This window comes from Haemaphysalis longicornis, unplaced genomic scaffold (genome assembly GCF_048455015.1).
Source record: "Haemaphysalis longicornis isolate Haplotype H1 unplaced genomic scaffold, Haemaphysalis longicornis Haplotype H1 scaffold_1, whole genome shotgun sequence".
Classification (NCBI taxonomy): domain Eukaryota; kingdom Metazoa; phylum Arthropoda; class Arachnida; order Ixodida; family Ixodidae; genus Haemaphysalis; species Haemaphysalis longicornis.
This window is the reverse complement of record NW_027526203.1, coordinates 369567842-369586255: the sequence shown is the minus strand read 5'-3', so window position 1 is coordinate 369586255 and position 18414 is coordinate 369567842. Positions and strand designations below refer to the sequence as shown.

General features: G+C 44.6%; 1 protein-coding gene across 5 annotated transcripts in view; it reads left to right on the top strand.

The window, feature by feature from the left end:
- Positions 1-18414, top strand: part of Pgap5 (Per1-like protein PGAP5) — a 49054-nt gene that overhangs the window by 16316 nt on the left and 14324 nt on the right. For all 5 annotated transcript variants that reach the window (XM_077686299.1, XM_077686301.1, XM_077686303.1 and 2 more), the window contains 4 exons: positions 2447-2517; positions 8339-8480; positions 8561-8753; positions 15117-15185. In XM_077686299.1, the coding sequence (XP_077542425.1) occupies positions 2447-2517; positions 8339-8480; positions 8561-8753; positions 15117-15185 (475 nt within the window). The remainder of the gene's footprint in view (positions 1-2446; positions 2518-8338; positions 8481-8560; positions 8754-15116; positions 15186-18414) is intronic.

The following is an 18414-nucleotide window of genomic DNA, read 5'->3' as shown; positions in this document are numbered from 1 at the left end:
TTTTGGCATAAGTTTGGGTCTTGAAACTCATTAAGGCACCGAAAAGTATCAAAAAGCAAAAGTGATACTTAGTTACGCATGTGAATTCGGGGGCCGTGTAGTAGCAGCAAGCGCAAATAACGCAACTTTTCAGTGTGAAATGTATCCTTGAACAAGGGTGAATTCAGCATCACTGATGTCTAGCATATTGGTTTTGTTTCTGCATCATTCCCGCGAGCTTTAACTTGGAACCTGCATGTAATGAAAACCTGAATGTAATGAAAAAATGCGAATTTTTGTCAACTTCGTTATAACAGGTTTAACTGTATTTATACTTATTTTTCAAGAGAGTAGGAATGCCAAATTTTTGCTTCTTTTGTTGTTGTTTTTTTTTCTGATGAGTCGCTACTGTCCCATAAGACTGCCCAACATGCTGCCCAACATGCTACGAACATAATACCAACATGCTACCAACAGGCATGGCATCAGTTGTGGTTTCGGCTGCTAAGAGCCCGGTAACAGGTATAAGGGGCTTTAGGGTCAACCTTACGTCACTTTTTGTTTGTCCAAGCAAGCCACCAACATTGCCGTTGGCTTCAAAAGCACCCAAGGCAACCTTTCACAACCACCTATGCCCACTTCCCCCCGAGCACAGTTAAGGATCAGTCCCGCCGCATATTCAGCCAGTATGAAACTGCCCAGAGTTGGGGCCAGTGGGGCGAAATATGACAGAAGACACCACAAGCCTCGCCAAAATGGTTACTTTGTGTCATCGTTCTCTTTCATGCACGAGCTTGTCTGTTTTGTATTTCACTAATGTGCACGTTGCTGAGAGGGAAGCGACAGAGCACCCCGAGTTCGACTGGCGGGAAGCTTCTATGTCACACACCTCCCTGAGCAAATTTTATGTCACAGAGCAGCTGAGCCGCGCCATTTCCCAGTCTCTCAAAACTGCTACGATAATACTGATGTAAAATTGGTTGCAAGTGACGTCTCAAAACTGCTACAATACTGATGTACAATTGGTTGCAGGTGATGTTTGATGTTCATAATGGCGGTAAGGCATCTTGGCATCACCATGAAGCCATGCACATCAGTTTTTAGAAATCAGAATTTGTTGTCAGTACTCCTTTCACTGTACCACAGAACTTTCAGCGTGCATTTCCTGAAGCATTCTTCTCCTGATTCACTGAGCAATACGGTTTCATGGGCAAATCGGAAGATCTTCAGATGTTTTCTGTTTACTCGTATCCGAGACTTGTCCCACTCAAGCCTCCTAAATGCTCCTCTGGACCGGCTGTATATATTTTCGGAGAGATTATGCCCCCTTGTTTACGTTCCACTCTTCTTGTGAAGGATTGTTCTGCCCATGTAACCCTCGTATATGTCCTCCAAGAGCTCCATGTAAGCCTTCTGTACTGCCTCATCTTTCAATGTTTCCAGTACTGTGGCAGTGTCTACTTAATCAAATGCTGTTTATAGTCTATAAATTCCATGTTAAGAAGTTTGGATATTCTGTGAATTTCTCCATTACCTGGTTGACAGCATGAATGTCATCTATTGTTGAGTAGTCATTCCTACAGCCCTATTCTCTCAGTTATTGGAAATCTAAGGTGTCACTTATGCAGTTAGCTTGCTGAATAACTTGTATACTACAGTTGTATACTACTACCTGTATGCGACTGCCCACCACGGTCTGATGGGTCCGTGATTCTTAAGTTTTTTGATGTCGCTTTTCATGCGAATTTGATTTAGGGTGACTTTCTTACAGGCTAGTGGTACCTTTAAACTCCTGAGACATCCTTCCGAATAATTTTGCTAGATTTTCTTGTACAGTATCTCCTCTGTCATTTAAAAGACCTGTGGTTGTTTCAGCTTTTTCTCTTTTCATTTCTTTGCACATGTTTCCCACCTTGTCTTTAGTTTCTGCTGGGACCTTATGAGCCATGATAGTCTTTTCAGTACTCTTTCCTGGCCTAGCATTGCTTGTGTACTAATCTGTATGGAACCTTTCCACTACTTTCATGACCTCATCTATGTTCATTATGTTACCAGTTTCATCTCCTTTGCAATGATAGTTGCAAAAAAGATGAAACAAGTGCAAGTCATTGTAACAGTTGCAACGACTTGCACTTGTGATTGTTGTGAAACTTAGCCCTGGCCTAGTTGTTTGTGATACAGCACCTTGAGGCAAAGATAATTTACTGGTTGTTCTTGATTACCACTGGAAGTTGGTGGCAATGGGTCTCATAAACATATTAAAAAAGGGGGTGGGGAAGAACAGTGTCTCTTCAACCAGTGTGCTTCCTCTGACCATAATATAAGTTTGGAAAGTGTTGTCCTTTTTATAATTATATTCCACATTGTTTTTTTTTTCTTTAACGGAACATGAACTTGCTTGAAACAAATTTAAAACTAGTTTTGAGTGCTAAAAATTTAATGATTGCATTTTTTTTTTTTTTTGAAGGGAATGGCAGATGCATCGTGCATTTCAAACTACTATGACACTTCATCGGCCAGATGCTGTGGCTTTTCTTGGTGAGGTCACTGCCATGTTGCTTAATTAGTTACTGCCTTTTTGTTTTGTGCAGCTTCTTGGTTCCTTGGGAGGGGAAAAATGTGAATCCATGTTTATAATACGGTAACTTTTGATCTTTAATCTGTCAGTTCGGTTTTTAGTGTGAAATCGAGTTACCTAGTAGTATTAAAAGTTTTATCATAAGGGGCTAATTACCTAGGGTCTCTTTCCAGGCTTTGCAGTCATCTGAGCTAGTGATGAGCAGGTTACAAATCGTTGTGACAATCAGTATGACTCAGCAGTGCCGTGACCATTATAGTGGGGAGTTTTTGACATCTAAGTAAATTCTTAAATGCTTTTATAAGGAAATTTTCATTTAGAAGAAAGCGAGGCAGGGTTTCATATTTAAGCCACATAGGGAATACGCGAAATCGTCAGTGCCATTTAGTGAATGCGATAGGAATGTTGTTTGTGATGTTGCCTAATGTGGGAATCAGACTGCCATATGCCCAAATGCATTACAGAGAGGGGCTTAGGTATGTGTAGTATCATGTAATAATAGGGGTAGTACAGATGTTTTTGTGTCAGCAATGTGTGGTACCCTCTAGGAGGTTCGTTTCACTGAGCCAGGTAAAGTGCAAATGAGAGGTAACCACACAATAAAAGGGTGACGCACTCTAGACTCTCCCCATCTAGCATGCTTGTTTGCACTTTACCTTTGGCTCATTTCAACGAGCATGTCCAGCAGCGAACTCTGTAAAGTTCACTCACTCACACACACACACACTCACTCACGCACGCACGCACGCACGCACTGTGCACCAAGAGCACCAAACAGGCAGCGCATACGTTCTAAAAGTTTCAGCTTTCTACATAACGTTGCCCGTAAAGCGTGTGTCACAACGTGAGTTAAAAGTAGTGTGCCTACTTTCCTTGTTGTTGACGTCTCTATCGTGACGTCTCTATCTTGGTGCTATTGGCACCGTGCTGGCTGGAATCTTGCAGATGCTAAGAGCCTTGTCAGCCAGAGGTCAGCTGTTTTTGCAGGGCTGGCATTGAATCGAAACATTACTGGCACTAAGCAGGACAAAGGACAAAAGATTACACAAATGAGTGAAGCGAACACAATTTCGATTCAAAAACCAACTAGCCCCATTCCAAGCTCTGGCATTGAAGTTGAGAAATACTTTTAGTCTGCAGTACCTGTTCCGTTTATGCACGGACAGTGCCAGCCTTTGTTTTGGCCAGCTCGTTTGCTACGGTGTCTTCTGCATGCTACAGGGCAGCTCCAACAGGAAATTCGCAGAGGCACTTAAGACTCCTTATGTGTAGGAATGCGAAAGCATTGTAGTCTTGCAGGTTAAATGTTTGCAAGTAGAGTTTCTACATGTATTACCTGCACAAGGGGGTATTCGGGGCTTCGGCTGTGGTGTCGCGAGTATTCCTCGTGTTTTAGCTCAAGCACTTTGCAAGTGGCACATCTAGGGCTGTGACGCTGAAACCTGTTATCGAGGAGAGGGGCAGCCGAAGAGCAGGCGAGCCCAACCAGCCTCTGTCGCCGCACTCTGCACTCGTCCACGAGGCTCCACACATTCCCAGGCATTAGGCACGTGTTCCTTTTCATTGTTGGTTACTTTTGAGACATGGCACTTCCGTGATGACATATTTTTATGGCCATCTTTCGTTCTCAACAATGCTGACTCCATTTTTTCTCGTAATGGGATAGATAAGGCTTTCACCTTAAAAAATTGTCGTAATCTGTGCACACATCAACTCAAGTGCATTAGAAGCCACATCATTAAAACAAGCTCTTCACTGAGTTGAACTTTGCAGTATTGTTTGATTCAGTCATGTAAACATATAAGTCCAAACTGCAAGCTAAGGTGCCTTTCATGAGCAGTAGTGTCGGGCCTTGCTGACACAGAAACTTGCTGCCAGCAATCTACTGGCTACTGTTGGCTTTGTAGAGTTAGTCATGCCTGTGCCACATCTTGGGTGCATCCCAGGTGGGAAATTCGACCTTGTGCTGCTTTCAGGTGTCCGCCTTGGTTATCGCGCATGTTTCATTTGTTTACCTTTACATACCTGCCAGGTTTCCCGAATTATCCGGGAGACTTCCGAATTTTGATGGTTTGGTACGATTGTACGGCCGAAGCGAAAATCTCCCGAATACGCGCCCGTGTCAGGCCAAACCTTTCGCCTAGTCTGGCCACATTGCGCCAGAGCTACATGGCAGTCTAAAACACGACCGGCTATAATCACTATAATATAGCCGGTCGTGGTCTAAGAAATTCCACAGCAGTTGAAATCGTTGTCAGTGAGAAGGTTAAAAGCGTAGTCGGTCATGCGCGGAAGTCAAACTGCTTAGTACCACATAAACTCTGAATGACAGAGGCAGTTCAGCATAGCAAAGAAAAATTGCACCCAGTTCCGAGCACCCGTCCTACCGGCAAGCGGTCGTAACACCTTCCGTTCTGCGCAAATTTTTTTTCATCATCATCCTTAACACAACCCTCAGTCGCGTTCTTTTGGTGAGGTGCCGCAGGTGCGAACATTTGTTTTTGTTTGTTTGTTTGTTTGCTCGAAGCAGCTCCAAGCAGCTCCGTATTTTATTTGCCCATAGAACGTCAACGGCGGGAGCAGGTTTGGGCTGTTTGGAGCTGATCAGAGCTTCTCTGAGCAGGCGAAAAAAGAGGGAGACCTATTGTTATGCTCGGCAGTATTACCAAGACTTCCTGAAAAAGGCAGCGTCGGCCGTGCCGAGGATTTAGCATTTGATCAGTGGTGTATACCTTATTAGTTGTTTGGACGAAGCAGTTCAGTTCCTGCACTGCTGTAACTAAATTGAAAATGTGTGTAAATTATTCCACTATCCTGCTACTAATCCTTCGATCCCTCAGACCCCTCCTCCTCCTCTCCCCCCCCCTCCCCCCGCCTGGACAGATCTCCCTAATGCCATCCTGGGGAACCTGGCAGGTATGCCTTTACTTCCAATAATTTGATCAAAACACGACTAGCCGTGGTATGCGGATAGGCTAGGGCATTCTGATAGTTAGCTTGAGGTTGGAGGTCTGATTCCTGACCAGGGAACCGTCTTTCTTTTTTTTTTTTCAATGGATGTGAAAAAAATTTGGCAGGTGATGATTCGAACTGATTATGTAAAAATACTGCTGTTGAGGCCGTTCTGGTATCGTGACACTACAACGTTGTGATGATGCTGTGACATTGTGGTGATGTTGCGGTTTCAAATTGTTACAGAGCCCATTTGGACATCATATACTAGAGAGAGCGCAGATGTCCGAATGGGTTGTCCCACCGTTTTTTAGAGGTCTTGGCTTTCTTTGAGAGGTCCTGAGAACTTTACGCTTGTCAAATTGGCGACAAGTGTCTGCTTCTTCATCTAACATAGTGAAACCTTGTCTCTGATGTCTTTGTGATTCATTCCATAGTTCGATTACAACTGGATCCTCACTCCTTGCATGATTGTGAGCTCTGTTATGAGCTCTATGTGGCTCTTGAAATTCTTCAACTGTGAACTACTTTCAAGGAGCTGTCGCAATTAATGTGCTGCAACTACCTAGTGCGTAGCACTGTCTCCCATTAACCTCCCGCCACAGCGATATCACCACGCTCACAAAGCTGCCACTTTTTCCCCCGGATGATGACAGAGCTGTTCATACACGATAATGCAGGTGTGCATGTGTCACTTTCGTGTGGCTGCCCATGGGCTTGTAGTCACCTGTGCTTCATTGCCACTCTGACAGCTGTCACTTAGTGTGCTTGGGCGACACAATCTCACCTTGTGCACCACTGACAGCCATGGTGTAGAACAAACACACTCGTGTTGAGATCTCAGTGCTTGTTAAAGATCCACAGACGATTGGAACTAACCCGTGGCCCTCCACAACGACATGCCTTATAGCCCAGGTGTAGCTGCGCTGCCTAAAATCACAACCTTCTCTTATTTTTTTTTTTTTTTTTTTTTTTTTTTGTGATCAAAAGACGGATCCCCCTGCAGCAGTGTCATGAGCTTGGCACTGTGGCTGGCCCGGGGCTGGCAGTACTTACTACAGCAAGCAATGTGTGCAGCTTACCATGCTTGGTGTTGCCAAGTTGCTGAGCAGTTTTGCAAAACACCTTACTATGCGGGTGCTTATTAAACTTGTATAAACTGCCTGACCTATTTTCAGCACAGTGTTAAAGCTTTATTGGTCGGTTTCGCCTTTTTATGCAACAGACTACGAAGGTGGGGCAGGGAGATGAGGCCTGCTTCTCAAAAACAAGGGGCTTGTTCCCTGTGATCCCGCATAGTAGGGCAGGATTTGGGGGTCAGGATAGTTAGATGGGGTGCTTATTACATCCCTTACTGCCTCTTGTTTGCAATGGTGAGGGAGAGGGCACCAGGCGACATGTTGGGGAGAGACAGGTTGGCCACATAGCATTTCACAGGGTCTCAGTGCATGCAACCATAGATTGTTAATTATTGCAATGGATCTCGGTAGTGCCGGCATACATCAGATATTCAGTCAATTTTTATGACCAAATGCAGACATTTTGTGAGACCATAAAGAAGGCAAAAAGAAGCTGCTTAGAAGTAAAGCATTTCTTTGAGGTCATAATTTGTGATCTTTCAAAGGAAAGAATTCAAACAGCCCCTGCTCAATAGCTGTAATTTAATTATTTTCCCTGTTGTGGCTCATATGGGGCTTACATGGATAGGCTTTATGAACCCACAGAATTTGAACCGCTGAGGTTCCACTGCAAGTAAACCTGTGGGCTCTTTGATGAGGCTTTAAAGGAGTAACATGCAGGAGATGTTCATGACATTAGTGGCAACGGGCTGATGTCCTTTTGATTTGGTTGCCATGTTGGGATGCCACGACTGCCTTCATCAGTGGTTGCATAGATACTGCAGAGACCCAGAATTTCCGGAGGTCGCAAGACCCTTCATGAAACCCGTTCCCACTTTTCTTGTATGAGAACGTGGTGGCTGTGCAAGTAGTTGTGTTAGGTGCATGCTCTCCACGTTCTGCTTGCTTGTCCACAAGCTGCGTGCTGCTTAGTTTGTTCTTTTGCATAACACGTCGGCTGTTCAAGAAAGCATCAGACACACAAAAGGCACGCATAAGGCTGGTTTATGGGTGACCGTAGGTGGCATAACAAATTTGTTTAGTGGTAGTTCACTTCTAAACACTTCTAAACACCCCGCCCATTCACCGTGGGGCTTCTAATCACTTTTGCAACCACAAAAGGAGTCCTCAGCACACTCATTGTTGAGAGTGGCTTTTTCAAGACTTCTTCAGGCGACAGTCTCCATGCCATGATGTAGTCTGAGAATAGCACCACTGATGTTCCTTGCATAAAAGCATGAGCACACTGGCGTGCATGGTCAGGTAGGGGCAGAGGTTTAGATGTGGGGATCCCATTTTAAAGTCTGATGCCGCAGCAGGCTGATCTAGTATGGGGAGGAGCAGCTTGGCGTTTGAGCATCCCAAAATTCTTATTTCGTGCTTCCTTTTCAGAACCCCCCTTTTAAGCCAGTGAAATATTACAGTGTAGAGACCAAATCTTTGTGTCGCACGCACTGTCAAAGCAGCGACACATACTTCTGTGCGATGTAAATATAATTTATCACAGCAGGCAATTAGAACTAAAGCACAGTGGGAAACGACGGTTTGGAGGGAGCCATTCAGTATGGCAGTATGCAAAGAACAACCACAGTAAAGCACAGCTTCTATGCCTGGTTGTCCCTTGTGTTTTTACAGTAGGCCTTGCTCTGTGTTTTTTGGACACCGGCTAAATCGGGAAGAAAAGTGATAACAGAGGCTTCTACCATTACAGGCGACGTCTTCGACGAAGGCCAGTGGAGCAACAATGAAGAGTTCAGTGTGTACATGGATCGCTTTTGGGACCTTTTTTACGTGCCTACTAGTACGAAAGTCCTTGTCATGGCTGGAAACCATGATATTGGTTTTCACTACAGGTAGGTGGCATAGGCAAGAGGGGAGGGGGTTTGTTTCTTCCTCTTTGTCTCCTATTCACCAGGCTGCTTGCTTTTTCCAGGTTGCATGAATACTTTGTGGATCGTTTCGAAGAGAGCTTTAATACTTCGGCTGTTCAGCTGACAGCGATCAAGGGCAACCTGTTTGTCACCATCAACAGCATGGCTTTGTATGGAGACGGCTGCAACTTCTGCACCCATGCTAAAATGGAATTGCAGAGAATCAGACACAAGCTGTGGTGTTCAGAGGAAAAGGTTAGTCATTGCAGGCATTGTTTGCTTCTGCGGGACACTGAGGAACATGTGCATCATCCTAACATGTGCAAATGCGGCTTTTGCATGAGCATCCTGGTGGGTAGTAATTGTGTCAGCTCCTACTTACCGGGACAGCTGTCGATGCTAAGGCGGCTCATGGATTTCTGTGAAGAGGGAACCGCTCCTACAAGAACATCCTTAATGCTCTTAACATGTTTTGTTTCTCTCTCTCTCTGTCCCTCTGTAGGCACTGATTGCATCTTTTGTTTACCTCCTTCTTTAGGTTACATATTCATTAAATCATTGAAAAATGCTTCCAATCTCCGCTGTAGTGCCCCAGATGTAGTTGTTGGTTTACTCGCTACCAGGGCTGTAATCAGAGGAAGGTTTAAGTGTGAACCCTTACTAAAACTTTGTTCTGGGTTGTTGTTAATGGAGCCATGCAGACAAAATACAAGTTTGTTTTATCTTAAAGGAGCCATGAAGACAAAACACAAGTTTGGTTCATTCAAAAGACAGCCTCGTTAGAATCATACTGACACCATTTTTAACGCAAACTTCGCTCAAATAAGCTACATAATTAGGAAAAAAGGGAATGGCCATGCGACCCACTCGCTCATTTCCTGCAACTGAACCTATGATGTCATTCGAGCCTGCTCTGCGATTGGCGGAGGCCGGCAAACGCAAATTAGGCTGAGCTTATAAGCTTGCAAAACGAGCTATTTGTGCTTAAATTTAGGGCACATTCGTTTTAAAGCAATAAGAATGGTGGGACAAACAGTGGAAGTTACGAAAGTACATGTAAACATATAATGCGTACTGCTGTTGGTACTGCGCGCCCTATGCTTGGTTTAGCTGCACAGCACTGCGGAGCTTTGGGGTTGTCTCAAACGACACTGGCCGATTGACGCAAGCAACAGTGTCTTACGTGAACATATTCGCCGAGCGAGCACTGTTTTACGAAACGATTATTTTCTCCCAGAACAAAAACAAGCCAGGTTTAAATACGGTCAAAAACAAACCAAAGGCAGAAAACGGCTTGCCACGGTATGGTGGCGCCATCTAGGTTGCAGTAGAATACCTCGAAGCAGTTCCACCGTACAGGGTAGAGACACCCTTTGAACGGTCCTGTGCCGCTGCAATTGGGTCAAAGTGCTCAACGCGTTGTTATTTTCGTTTCCCACGAGAACCAGCAACGCGAAACACATAAGATGATTCAAACATTGCCAGTAAGCTGCGTTGCAGCGATAATTTTAGCGCGGTTTTGATGCAATGACTTGCTTCGGTGGCGCGCGAGCGACCCAAAATGGCGGCACCAGTGTATATGTGTCTCCACCCTGTATGACGACCGCGTGAATCAAGGCACCCTAGGCTGCAGAGCGATCGGTTCCTGTGATGTCATTGCAGACCACGAAAACACACGACTTAGCGGGAAAATAAAAATTTTAAACTAAATTGAATAATTTCTCAGTGAATAAAGCATCATTTTATGCCGGACAAGCGCTGGGGCACTATAAAACACGAAATCTTTCGAATAAAACAAACTTGTATTTTGTCTTGATGGCTCCTTTAAAGATTTGGTGTTTTATAGTGCCCCCAGCACTTGTCCGGCATAAAATGATGCTTTATGAACCAAGAAATTAATGGATTTCAGTTAAAATTTTGATTCTCCCACCAAAGCGTGTGTTTCGTGACGTCTGCGATGACGTAACAAGGACAGGTCTTCAAGTGAACATTAGTGCGCTGTTTAGCCTGCAGTGTACTACGGAACGCCTTGTTTACCATCAGTCCTCCTAGATGGCACCACCATACTGCGCAGGACGGCTGTCCGCTTTTGCTTTGTTTCTGACTGTATTTGCACCTGGCTTTTTTTTGTTATGGTAGGTAGTACTAATCATTTCGTGAAACATGGGGTATGCTCAACAAATAGGGTCACATAAGACAATATCACTTACGCTAATCGGCCAGTGTCGTGTGAGACAACCCCAAAGTGCCAGACTGCTGTGCAGCTAAAACAGGCATAGTGCGCGCAGTACCAACAGCACAGTACGCACTGGTACTTGTATGCTCACATGTACTTTTGTAAGTTCCATTGTTTACCCCACCATTCTGTCTGCTATAAAATGAATATGCATTAAATTTAAACGAAAATAGCTCGTTCTGCAAGCTTATGAGCCCTGCCTACATTTCGTTTGCTTTTGCCAGCCTCTGCCAATTGCATAGCTGAGCATATTACGTCATAGGTTCTGGTGCGGGAAATGAGCTAGTGAGTCGCATGGCCATACCCTTTTGTCTTAATTATAAAGCTTATTTGATCAGAGTTTACGTTAAAAGTGGTGTCAGTATGTCACGTGCAGATTCACCTTAAGCAACGGCATCGCTTTGAGTGCGGTCAAATGAAGCTTCGTCTTTTCTGCAGTCCACATCTTATTCATCCAGGAAAACACCCTTTCCACTGGTGCGTATGTGCCTGGCGAGCACTGTACCCTATGATTGTCTTGATATTGTTACAAGGCACATCAGTTGTTTAAAAGTGCTGAAGAATGTCTACCCACCGTTCTTCAAACGCAGAAGGGTGTGGTGATCGGCTTGTTGATGTGAACACTGTAACTTCAAGAAAGCAGTCCAGACGTTGCGGCTAAGCAAGGAACACACAGCACAGACACTGTGTGTTTCTTGCTTAGTCCCATCATCTGCGCTGTTTTCTTGAAGTTCCTCAAACGGTTTCTGTGTTATCAATTGCCCTGTGTCTCACGACACAGGGCAATTGATAAGTCTTTCATACTTTCGGCTGAAGGTGGGACAAAACCCCGTCCCACAAGCAGGCTGCCAGGACAGCGGGACCACAGCCGCAAAATGGGACATGTCCTGCCTACATCGGGACGTCTGGTCACTTAAGTGTACATAAAAAGAAATAACACTGAAAGAAATATGGAAATGTAGAACAAAAATCATGCACCAGCATGCCATGATTCTAACGATGACGATAGTTGAACACAAAGCTTTCTCGTGATGAATTCTTTGGTTGGTCAATCCCAAACTGCGAGCGACTATGTGCTACTCTGAAGGTACGCACCGCTTTTCTAGAATACCCACAGCAACTCTCGGGTGTGCACTTCATAGGCCCAACGTTTGGGTTCGGGGTGTGCGGCACGATTCGTTACCTGCTACTTGGCGTTCACTTTGACCATGTCGAAATGGGGCAATCGGATAGACGCCGGCTTCGTAATCCGAGGGACCCAGGTTGGATTCCTGCCACGTCAAGCGTTTTTTTTCTTTCACTTCACCTACAATCATTCATCATCATCGTCGGAGAAAGTTGGCTTGCCAGCAGGGCATATTGTGTACAACGGCATCAGCGAGGACACTAAAGCTTCGCTTTAATATAAACATATATGCTTAACAAACATGGAAGCTAAAAACTTGGAAGTAAAGAACTAATTCATCTGAAACTAACAAAGCATGGAGCGGATATTATAGACATGAAAAGCACAAAACAAACAACTTGTGGGTGGACGCTTTATTTTAAAGTCGCTTTGTCATCTGAGAATCTTTTTTTCCATTTTTGCACACATGCGACGGTTATATAAAATCTTAATGCCACTGTCTTTTATGCCAATGTATTGTGTAGGAGCAGCTTGTCAATCATTGTGTACTGTGGATAATTGGGCCAAAATTAGTCACACAAAAAATACATCCAAATGTACACTTGTTGGTGAAAGAAGCGAGGTCATATTTTGATCAGGGCAACAGAAGTGTCACTGGCCACAAAGTGTACATTTATACAGAAAGCCCATTCTGCATAGTGCAAATTTACCTGTGAATTCGCCGCTGAAGCGCCCGGCAAAATGACCTATTTTTGTAGCCATGGTAATAGATCGTTTGCCGCACGAATGGCACTACAGCAGTGAATTCGCAGGTAAATTCTCACAATGTAGGGTGCGGGAGATGAAGTCCGAAGTAGTGAGCTCACTGGTTTCCAGTGGTAGTCCGCAGTTTTGCCCACGAATCTCCCCTACTTTGTTCTGACCAGCAACTCTCTGTCGCGTTGCGGAGTGTGAGCTTGCAGAATACCCCCTGAATGAAGGCCTTGCACAGGAGTTGGGTATGCCAGGAGGGAAACGGGACACCAAGGGAGGGTAGGTACGCTTTCCGGACAGGATTCCTGGGGTTCTAGACAAAATCCTAGGGTGGTTTCTGGCGCAGGTGGTTGCCTTGTCGCAGTGAATGACTGCGCGAGAAAATTTCGAAAGGGGGTGGGAGGTTATGGGACTTCAGCTCTCTCTCTCTCTCTCTCTCCTCTCTCCTTCCCCTGAAGCTAAGCTCTTGAAGCAGGTGGGGGGGTAGACGAGGTGGCTTTGGCACTAATGGTGGAGGCTGTCTGTGTATCTACTGGGGAGGTTGTGGGAAAGAGGGGTTAGAGTTGCATCATCAGTTCTCGTCGGGAACGCCCGGAGTAAGATATCACGGGCTGCTGAGCACGAGGACGCGGGTTCGATTCCCAGCCATGATGGCTGCTTTTCTGATGGATGCAAAAAGCAAAAATGCTCGTGTGTACCAGATTTCGGCGCATGTTAAAGATCCCCGGGTGTTCAAAATTAATCCGGAGCCCTCCACTACGGCGCGCTCCATCGCCTGCGTTGTGTTGGCGCATTGAACAGTACAATCACTCAATCACGATATTGCTGGCGGTGGCATGAGCCAGCCGCCTTGTTCCCAGGGAGGAAGGTATGACCTGGAGTCCAGACGATGCAGATAGAAGGGAAAGTAACTTTTCGTTGAAGCGGTCTCATTGCAGGACGAGAGATGCAGCCGACTTGGTAGTGAGTTGGTTTATTTTTTATTATTCAAGGGGGCGGGGGGGGGGGGGTACTGTGGTGCACAGTGAAAATGTAATGTGTCAAAGTGTGATCTGTGATCTGTACACGAGACAGAGTGCCAAAAATGAGGCACTGAGCTCTCACTTTCACAGTACCTGTTACTGTGCACCAGCTTATCCTGTGAGGGGAAAAGTGACAAAATGGGCCTGTAAGTCATCCCTGGCCAGTGCCAACATGCGACATGATAGCGGAAAATGCCAAGGGGTGTGTGGCGCCCACATGCTGTTCGTTGTCTGAACTGATTACCTCCCCATCTTGTCAGGCTGTTTTCAAGTAGAGGGTTGCAAGCCGTAGATACCAGTGCAGTGGGCTATGGAATATTTATGGATGGGCATAGTTTGTCCTGCCTTATGCCGGATTCTTTATTTCGGATCACAGCGTGAGTGTACGTAGTTCATTACACTCTGTGCGGTCGGAGATTGAAGAAAAGATAACTTACATGATCAGGGTCCTACGGAAATTTGATGGGTGTATCCCATATTTGTATATTTGTAGATCGCTCTCGTGAAGTTCGTATGTATCCTTGGCTCTCCCCACTGTGTTGGTGTTAATTAACTCAATAATGAGATTGCCGCAGGTTGTAAGCACCTCAAATGCATGCCACTTATTGTTTCCCTTATATGTTGTCCCGTGGCATATGATGATGCTGAGTAGTGAGGCATTTCCCTTGTACTGAAGTGCTACTATTTAGTTCACTTAGTAAGAGTGTAGAGAAAAAAAAAGAGAGCTCTGATGTAAAAACGCGTACTTTTTTTTTTCTTCTTCGTTTTTGTCCTTTTGAGCTTCAGCTTTGGAGATAAGGCTAGAGTGCCACTGCCATTGAACACTTGGTGGTGTGGCCCAGTAACTAACATTTTGCCCAAGTAACAAGGCGATAGCTGGGGTACGATGCATAACCATGTATGTCGTCTGTGGGCACGGGTTATGTGGACCCAAAGTCAAGACAGGTGAAGGCTGTCCACAAGCTCCTCCTCCTTGTGCCCTAACTATGAGAAGTGTGGCATTGAAGCAATGCTGCAACTTTAATTACCGCAGTGGTGTGCTGTGCAGAAGTCTACCACCAAAATTAAAGGAAGCCTGATCATTCATGGTTTGATAAATCCAATGTGGGGCGAGTTGTTTTGCCTGCATTTTTAATGAAGCATTTCTCGGGTTTGACGTATGAGTTTGCTGTGTTTGAGTTCATTATAACTGGGTTTGACTGTGTTTAGGTTTAACTGTTCTCCCGGCAACATGGGAAAAGAGTTGCCGGGATTTCTCAGAATGTCTGAGATTTGTCTTATTGGTATGACTTGATTGCAGTGTGTCTTATTGTAGTGATTCTTTTTGTTGAGCTTTGAAATCAGTTCACGAAATTTTTGTCCATATTCGAGGGTTTTGTGACGTCAGTAGAAATATTGAGTGCTGGTGTGGTGTATTTTTCGCTATGATGTGTAAAGAATTTTGAGCATGTGCTGAAAACTGTGCTCTTTGTTTTATCTAGGCAACACGGGAGAAGAGTTGCCGGAAAGAAGACAGACTAAAAACAAATAGTCGGCCTATCATACTTATGGTGAGGGTTCATTTGAGTTCACTGGGATTTTATGTTTGGAGTTGGGTACTCAGTTTGCATATACAAATGTGTATTCACTAATCATTGGGGAAGCTTTATGGGTGGAGTAACTAACTTCGTCGGACAAAAACGTCGTCGTCAACACCTATGCAGGCGTCTGTGCGGCTACAAAAGAAAGCTGTACAGCTTTCTCAAATTTGCAGTTAAAGAAGAGCTGTGCTGCTCTCCCTAATTTTCAGTGAAAGAAAAACTATATTGCTCTCTCAAAATTATCGCAATTGAAAAATTAATTCTGTTCTGGCAATCTAACCTGTAATTTTGTCTACCTAGTGTTGTTGCCATGCCAACTGAGCTCAGGTGGCTGGTCATTAGTTGAATCAAAGCGAAATAACTGGTTTTATGAAGTAGGGTAAAGACGTTACCGTGTACTGGAAGGAAAATCCCTTGATGCAGTAAGCTTCTGTAAGAAAAGCTTAGCTGCCTTCTAATTCACCGACAGCATTGCTTAAGGAATAGTTTAGTTAGATGTCTAAATAGGCAGCAAAGCAATGAAAATTGGAATGACACAGCACCCAGCATGCAGACAAAAATACTAGGGGTGTGCGAATATTCGAAACTTCGAATATTCGATTCGAATTTTTTGGTATTCGATTCGATTCGAACGACACTTTTATTGTTCGAAATATTCGAACCACCCAAAACTAAAAAATAAAAATAAATTCAGAGCGTGTCTGCATCGGTGTTTATTTACAGTGGACTCTCGATGATACGATTCTGGGGGTGCGAATTTCGGGATGATACGAATTCCCGAAAAGTCCCGGCGAAATTGCATCGTTTGCAATGAGAAAAATTTCGGCTGTTACGAACGGACCTGCGCGGCCCGGCGGAAGATGCGAACGAGCCGGCGAGGCACCCGACTTTCGAACGAGCAAGTGACGGCTCTCGCGGGTGCTCAAGCGACCGCTTCTAACCGCTCTTTAAAATGCGGCTCGAGGCACATATGAAGTTGCTTGTGCAGTAAAGGAGCTGATAATGCATGCGAAAACGGTACTATAAAACATCATCCGCGCCGCTAGTGAAAGCGCTTGCCGGGGTGCTAAGCCTAACCATCTCCGGCGGAGCCAAGCCGGCTGTCTCGATCTCATCGCAAGTAGTCAGGCTCCTCCATTCTGCCGCGTGCGTCGTGCGTCATTTTCTGACCGAGGTAGGCGCTACCGCGGGCGCGAAATCGTCGATGCGGGCGTGAAAATACAGCGCTCGCAGAGCCGAGGCGAGCGAATCGCGTGCAAAAACGCACCATGCGGTTCACGCTTGACTGTTGCGGCGTGTAGCGAGCTTGGGCACAGCGAGTGAGGAGTCGAGCGCGAAGCTTTACGTGCTCCAGAAAGGACTGCTTTGCGACACGGGGTTAAAAAATGCAGAAAAAATCACGAATTTCTTCACGCGAAAGTAGGAAAAGAAATAAACGAAACCTTTTTTCAGCGCTAAATTTTTTGGACTGTGTTGGTTAATACGAATTTCGGATGATACGAATATTTTTCGCAGTCACGCGAGATTAGTATCATCGAGATTTTACTGTATCAGCGCGCGGCAATGTGCACGGGCTCGCGCATCTGGTAAAGTGGTGACGAGCAGGAGGTTGTCACTGCTCCCCGAACATGTCAAGCAGCTAACCTTTCTCCATGTTAACATTTAAGTGAGTGCAGACCGTAACCTGTTGAGTGCAATGGTATTGTGTAATTCCTAATCTTACTTTGTGTGATTTGTTGTGCAATAAAGTTGCAGTTTTTGTGTCTCTAGATGGTGAAAACATTAATTTTACAAAAAACAATAAGTATTCGTATTCGAAAAATATTCGAAAAATATTCGATTCGATTCGAACGTTGTTTTTATTATTCGAATTCGCTTCGAAATTAAAAATTTGATATTCGCACACCCCTAAAAAATACGTTAGCCCGACTATCAGCCTGTGCAAGCTACAGTTTTGTGAAATACAAAAAAAAAAGTTAATTCAATTGCAAAAAACGACTACTAAAATGAGCTGCACAATTAAATAATTTCAAGAGAATTTCTAGTTAAAGGGACACTGAAGGCAACCAGCAAGTTGGTTTGCAATGAAAGTCTGACCTTCCCATAACCGTTTTAGCGTTGATTCGGTGCCAAAAGACACCTTAATTGCTGAGAAATCGTTAATCAAACACTGTTCAAACGTGTTGCAAACAGCGACTGCACTCACTGCTTGCGTCATGATAAACCGGAAGCACGCGAGGCAGCGGTGATGTATATAGCGGTATAAAAGCAACTGGATACAACGCTACCACAAACCAAGCGGTTTGGTCAGTTTCAGTCAAATCAATCGTGCTTTCTCGAACTCCCATGACCTTTGCAGCTCTGGGCCACTAAGCAAATGTTCCTTCATGGGACCCGTGATTAGTATTGATGCTTTGATCAGGAAAAACATGTTGTCCTTTGGAGGCACTGCGAATGTTGGCATCGAATCAAGCGCTCGTGCGTAGCTCTCATGCTTCATCGAAAAACAGTACCGCCACCCTAAATATGGATGAGTAGTGCCATCTAGCGGCAGCAAGGAAAGACATTGCGCACACCAGACAATTTGAGCACTTCCGGTGAAAGTTGCACGGTATAGCCAGGGGCAGCCGCACCTGCCTTCATGTTTTCACTATTTTCTACCTTGTTTTAAAAAAAGCTACGCATAAGAGTGTTATACTTGTGGTCTCAGTGAGCTAATCACTTGTATTTTGACTTCAGTGTCCCTTTATTGAAGCAAATATGGTTCTTGGTGTTAATTACTCACAAAAGTGGTGCTGGCTTCACGTTCTCAATTTGCTGTCTGCTAGGGAAATTAGAACACACTTTTATTATCTTATTCAGTGCTACAATATGGGTACTGAGTACGGGTGTTTTATGACCAGAACGTTTTATGAGTACATTTTACTGTGGCTATGTGGATCATTTTTTTACAGAACCTATACAACTTGAGCAGCTTATAAACTACAGAGGACACGAAAAAATGAACAGTTCACTTGTTTCATTTTGGGTGCTTGTTTAACAGAAGAAAATTGAAATGAAACTAGAGTGTTTTTGAGGTCTTAAGGGAAGGGACGTTTGCCAGAACATGCCTAGTAAGCAACAGACCATTGCAAAATTTTGTTACAATGAGGCTGCGCACACAGCATGAGTGAAGTACTGAAACAGAAAATCTCAGCTT